This window comes from Ylistrum balloti, unplaced genomic scaffold (assembly GCF_031769215.1).
Source record: "Ylistrum balloti isolate Yb309-2 unplaced genomic scaffold, AGI_CSIRO_Ybal_v1 Utg371472, whole genome shotgun sequence".
NCBI classification, from domain to species: Eukaryota; Metazoa; Mollusca; class Bivalvia; order Pectinida; family Pectinidae; genus Ylistrum; species Ylistrum balloti.
The window spans coordinates 374,784-381,868 of NW_026782766.1; the positions used below are offsets into that span (position 1 = coordinate 374,784).

At 35.6% G+C, this 7,085-nt stretch overlaps 1 protein-coding gene across 1 annotated transcript in view; it reads right to left on the reverse strand.

Annotated features, from left to right (window-relative positions):
- Nucleotides 1–7,085, reverse strand: part of LOC132562650 (voltage-dependent calcium channel subunit alpha-2/delta-2-like) — a 50,493-nt gene extending 43,408 nt beyond the window's left edge. Inside the window, exons 1-3 of the mRNA XM_060227405.1 lie at nt 7,004–7,085; nt 6,690–6,778; nt 3,405–3,554 (exon numbers count right to left, since the gene is read on the reverse strand). Of these exons, the coding sequence (XP_060083388.1) occupies nt 3,405–3,554; nt 6,690–6,778; nt 7,004–7,085 (321 nt within the window). The remainder of the gene's footprint in view (nt 1–3,404; nt 3,555–6,689; nt 6,779–7,003) is intronic.

Sequence of the window (7,085 nt, forward strand, 5' to 3'; positions counted from 1 at the left end):
AATATTCCACACATAGAAATTTCTGCATTTAGAGTATGTGTAATATTTTGTGCTGAAGTCAGGACTTAAGCACAACATGGGGCCCAAGGGCCTTAACTGTCACCTGAGCCACAATGCTTTTTGTAACATGCCATAGAAATGATTTTGTCAAAAAAAGTAATATAACTTATATTGAATTTCACATGTAAGATTCCTCTTGGTCTCTTATTGTGCTGTTTGTTCTTGGATCTGATAAAAAACAAAATGGGTGACATGTGGCTGTCTTTGAATTGACAGTTAATTTAGTGGTATTTCTTGGGAGGAATTCTGAAATTTTTGTACACATTATGCAAATATAAATTGTGTATACATTAACAGCTGTCCCAAGCTAAGGCTTCTAACCAAGTTTAAAATAAAAGAAATTTCACTTAAGATTTGAATTTTCCTATATAAAATCTTCGTTCCAGAAACAGTAGAACATCTTTGAAATTTCAGTAAATTTGACCCACTTTAGGCCCTGCCCATCAGCCCCTGGGAGTCAGTCAAGGTAAACATGTGCATCTCATCAATTAGTCAGCTTATACTAATAAATATAACTTCTAATCAAGTGTGAACTATTTCTAAAGTTATGGTAATTATTACTGAAATGAAATTGAGGTTTTTTCATGTAAAACCAATTTTCATGAGGTAATACTTACCATTACTTTATGGAGTTCCACCCTAGCCTCCCCTCTTCCTTATCTGCCTGGCTGCCCCTCTGTAGGGTACTCCATAAAGGTTATTAGAGGAAGGGAGATCACTCTATGTTCCTGCCGTGATGGCTCATGGATCATAGGGAGGGCATGATTGTTTGAATCTTTTGTTGTTGGGATACAAAGATGGGTGTAGGTACTGTATTTGCATACTAAAGTTATGGTAAGTATTACCTCATAAAAATTGGTTTTACATGAAAAGACCTCAATTTCAGTGAAGTAAACTATCTATCAAGTTTCACCTGTCATCACATGATCTAAAGTTAATATCTGGACTGAGGTCGTTCCTCCTTTAAAATGAATTACTACTGTTGACCTTGACCTTAAGCTGATGCCTCCGAAATTGACAATGTTCTTTTTCTTCATACTTTATCCATTACCAAGTTTAATCATCTGTGGTAATTTCAATTTTTTGTATATTGTTGAAATTTAATTCACTTTCATGTAAATTGCTATTTTCAAAAGAAATAAAAAAAAAGACGAAAAAAAACTGAGATAATCTCTCGCTGTCGAATCCAGGATGGTCACCTAGCAACAATTTTTTTAACTGAAAGTTCCAAAATCTAGTGGACAAAAATTCATGAACAGCAAAAACAAATAAAATTGTTACTGTATATATTAATGCCAACTATCCCATTCAACATCATTCAAAAGCAGGACAAAGTTTTTAAAAATGTGATAGTAACTAACGAGACAGGAAAATACCAATTGTCAGTGATCTGTGGAATGGTTTTAAAAATGTTGATTAGATATGACTATCTTTTGAGGCATTTACAACATCAACTGTTAAGAAATGACAGAATTAATTTGATTCCCTTTCACTTTGGATGTTTCGATGGAGAAGCCATCTGCACTGCCTGCTTGCTAGTGTATTTGCAGAAGTTAGCGTTGACATATTAGTATGCGGAATCTGCATGGAATCTTTAAGACTATAGATCTATCATTTATTAAAATCCACCTGATTGGTGTTTATGAAACATATCTGAGTCTTATGATCATATAATTATTTATTCCCCATAATAAGGAAAGTCTTCACACAATTATCTTATCAAAATGTGTAGTGAAAGACCGTTACTCTTTGACAAAGTACATTTGCCTACATTACTTGCTCCTCATACTGATCGTTCGTGATACATAGTTTGGGTCTCAGTTTGTGTGAGCAGCCACATGCACGATGTGACAGCAGGACATGAAAAAAAAACTTCACCACAAAGATTGTAATTATCTGTTTTTGTGTAACAATGTGTGACACAGAATATAAAACCAGAGATGAATATGTGTTATATATACAGTCATAAAATGATTATGGGATGAATTCTTTCTTGTAATTTATTTTATTCCCTATTTAATCAACACATAACAAGGTGACGCTGCTCTCAAGTGTGATACACATACACACAGGTATCATTGGCAATTCAGGAAAATTCATCTTTTTGCAACTCAACCAATTTTACACATATCAACAATAAATTCTGTACCAGGATGTATCACAATCAAATCTACAATACATCTTTTGATGTTGCTAACTTCTTGAAATATTTTTGGCAATAGTGTCTGAAGATGCATCAGGATTACCAACGGTATTTGTATAAACATTCACATATGTGCCAAGCTGTCATTCTTGCTGTAGCGTCATATATCAATGTATTATAATAATATCAAGAACATATCTTTTGATGTCATCTAGCACATATAATTGATAATGTTTCCCGCCAGTGCAATAAACTATGAAACTTAGCAAAAATGTGTATTGTGTTCATATCTATGCTGCACATGTCCAACTGAATACAGCGAAAAAGGACTTTATAGAATAAAAATGTTTCATTAAAGTGAAAAAAACATTAATACATGTACTTGTAGAATGTTTGAATTTACTCTAAAAGAATTCTGCTCTTCGACTGGCGATCTCAGAACTAACTTCATATATGGCCGAAAGTAGCCCCAGTGTGACGGTCGGCTTGTCTGAAAGTGTGGTGTCAACAAATATATTTGATGAATAGATGTTTTTGTTAATATGAAATTATCTTTTAAAACAAAACTCCAATGACATTTCCGGTTTGTATGTGTTAAAACTGCATTCCATTACTCACAATTTAGATGCAAATCTGTGACTTTATAAATGTGCATGTTACTGATTTTCACTGTCTGTTTCTCATTTTCGTGAAACAATGTATTCATTCAACGTGTTTTCATTTTAACATTGGAGATAACTATATATAATGTCTAGCATAATCCTCTCAATCAGGGTAGGTAATGCGTACAAAACCTATCTGTGACAGGTACATGCCAGGGGCACAAAGCTTAAGTTTGCAAATGGCACCTCATGTGTTGATTTCATACGTCCGCTGGTTGGAACTCAGATCTCCATTGCTCAGATAAGGCAGGTCTTCAGAAGTAATTTTCAGCATATTTCAATCATTTTAGACACAAAATCAGTTCCCTATTTGAAACTGAGAGGGATCAGTTTTGGGAAGTTTTTACTTACTATAATAAAGAAGATATTCCATACATCGTCATTTCATTCAGATTCAATAAGAGCTGATCGGTTTTGACAAGGATCAGGTGGGAGAAAGTGCACTGTATTATCTTAATTACCCTGCAAAATAATCCCATGTAGATTTTGATAATTAAATTAAAATTTTGATCTTATTTAAATGTGTTATAAATTCTCACCTGGGCTGCAACTTTCTTCTTCTCAAAGTAATCACCCAGAGTTTTCTTGACTTTTTTGGCAATTTTGGTTCCATTTTTTACCTCCTTTGTGTAGCTAGCTTCATCGAGGTAAGACTGAGAGAAGTCTCGTTTGATACCATCACTGGCTAACTACAAAACAGGCACAGAAAAACTATTATTGATTTCTAAAAAGAATAACTTGGTGATTAGTGAACAGGCATGTCACAATGCGAAAGTCTACTAGGGTGGGAGCATAACGTATGGGAGCTCACTGTGTTCTTGGGCATTCCAACAAGTACCTCATCATTGTAACTACACTGAAATAAACAAGAAAACCCATCAGTATTATACACTGTTTCTAACCAAACACACAGACAGGGTGGTTTTTGTATTGAAAACTCCTTCATTAATTATATAAGAGTACCAGTGCATCCATACTAAAACACCCTAAAAAACATTCCTTTATAGATACACCCACACTACATATCAAACCAGAGTTCCATTCAATAAATACAAACACATTATATTAAACCACAGTTCTTTTCAATCAATGTCAAGCCTCAGTTCCATTCAATAGTTACACACAATATATAAAGCCACAGTACCATTCAATAGTTACACACAATATATAAAGCCACAGTTCCATTCAATAGTTACACACAATATATAAAGCCACAGTACCATTCAATAGTTACACACAATATATAAAGCCACAGTACCATTCAATAGTTACACACAATATATAAAGCCACAGTTCCATTCAATAGTTACACAAAAAATATTAAGCCACAGTACCATTCAATAGTTACACACAATATATAAAGCCACAGTACCATTCAATAGTTACACACAATATATAAAGCCACAGTTCAACTCAATAGTTACACACAATATATAAAGCCACCGTACCATTCAATAGTCACACACAATATATAAAGCCACAGTACCATTCAATAGTTACACACAATATATAAAGCCACAGTACCATTCAATAGTTACACACAAAATATTAAGCCACAGTACCATTCAATAGTTACACATAATATATAAAGCCACAGTACCATTCAATAGTTACACACAAAATATTAAGCCACAGTACCATTCAATAGTTACACATAATATATAAAGCCACAGTACCATTCAATAGTTACACACAATATATAAAGCCACAGTAAACTCAATAGTTACACACAATATATAAAGCCACAGTTCAACTCAATAGTTACACACAATATATAAAGCCACAGTACCATACAAGACTCCCTTCTATCGATACACACACTGTATCTGACCAAGACTCCCTTCTATAGATTAACACACTGTATCTGACCAAGTCTCCCTTCTATAGATACACACACTGTATCTGACCAAGACTCCCTTCTATAGATACACACACTGTATCTGACCAAGACTCCCTTCTATAGATAAACACACTGTATCTGACCAAGTCTCCCTTCTATAGATACACACACTGTATCAATTGTATCTGACCAAGGCTCCCTTCTATAGATACACACACTGTATCTGACCAAGGCTCCCTTCTATAGATACACACACTGTATCAACTGTATCTGACCAAGGCTCCCTTCTATAGATACACACACTGTATCAACTGTATCTGACCAAGGCTCCCTTCTATAGATACACACACTGTATCAACTGTATCTGACCAAGGCTCCCTTCTATAGATACACACACTGTATCAACTGTATCTGACCAAGGCTCCCTTCTATAGATACACACACTGTATCAACTGTATCTGACCAAGGCTCCCTTCTATAGATACACACACTGTATCAACTGTATCTGACCAAGGCTCCCTTCTATAGATACACACACTATATCTGACCAAGTCTCCCTTCTATAGATACACACACTGTATCAATTGTATCTGACCAAGGCTCCCTTCTATAGATACACACACTATATATGACCAAGGCTCCCTTCTATAGATACACACACTGTATCAACTGTATCTGACCAAGGCTCCCTTCTATAGATACACACACTGTATCTGACCAAGGCTCCCTTCTATAGATACACACACTGTATCTGACCAAGACTCCCTTCTATAGATTAACACACTGTATCTGACCAAGACTCCCTTCTATAGATACACACACTGTATCTGACCAAGACTCCCTTCTATAGATACACACACTGTATCTGACCAAGACTCCCTTCTATAGATAAACACACTGTATCTGACCAAGTCTCCCTTCTATAGATACACACACTGTATCAATTGTATCTGACCAAGGCTCCCTTCTATAGATACACACACTGTATCTGACCAAGGCTCCCTTCTATAGATACACACACTGTATCAACTGTATCTGACCAAGGCTCCCTTCTATAGATACACACACTATATCTGACCAAGTCTCCCTTCTATAGATACACACACTGTATCAATTGTATCTGACCAAGGCTCCCTTCTATAGATACACACACTATATATGACCAAGGCTCCCTTCTATAGATACACACACTGTATCAACTGTATCTGACCAAGGCTCACTTCTATAGATACACACACTGTATCTGACCAAGGCTCCCTTCTATAGATACACACACTGTATCTGACCAAGACTCGCTTCTATAGATATGCACACTGTATCTGACCAAGACTCCCTTCCATAGATACACACACTGTATCAACTGTATCTGACCAAGACTCCTTTTTATAAATACACACACTGCATTAAACCATTTCTACCATATAAAATGTATCAAACAAAGTTTTCTCTTCAATAGACACACATGGTATCAAATCTAAGTCTCATTCTTATGGTGCACACACAACAATGAAAACTAGAGATAGCCTTCAATGTATATATATAACTACTTTTACACATAGCTATGGGAGATAGAGATATCCTACACTGTTCACACAGCTATGGGAGGTAGATATATCTACAATCTACACACAGATTTTGGAGACAAAGATATTCTACATTGTACACACTGCTATGGGATTTACGGATATCCTATGCAGTATACACAACTATTGGAGATAGCGATATCCTACACTTCCCACACAGCTATGAGAGATAAGAGTTATTCTATATGGTAGGCACAGCTTTGGAAAAAAGAGATATTCTACACAGAACACACAGCTGTGGCAGATACAGATATCCAGCACTACACACAGATGTTAGAAAGCATATATAACTAAAGTGGTTGGAATGACGTGTACATGCCAGTGACAACATTTCCACAAAAGGAAAAGGAGGAAATATATGAGAAAACATAGAGAGAGGAAGAAAATTAAAACATACTGACCTGTAGAATGTAGTTCTGAATCAACATGGCCCAGTTTTGGACGTCCCCCTCTAGGGTACCCATGTCCCTTTTTTCCTCGCCTGGGTAACCTTGGATTGTCCAACAGGACATGCACAATAATAGTAAGATGGTTTGCCACAGGATCATCTCGTCACACTTTGATAACAAAGTCTTACCAGCCATCTAACTCATTACACTATTACACCATTTGTTATATAATTACACTCCTTGAAGGTATTTATCCCAAGTTAAATCTGAAATGAGAAACAATAAAATTTAAACAAATACCACTTTTTCATCAATTAAACAATTACTTGTGATGTATTTCCTGAGCTCAAAATCTTTAGAAATTATCCAGTTTAGAAGGTTTACAGGTGACATTTCTCCAAAAGTCAT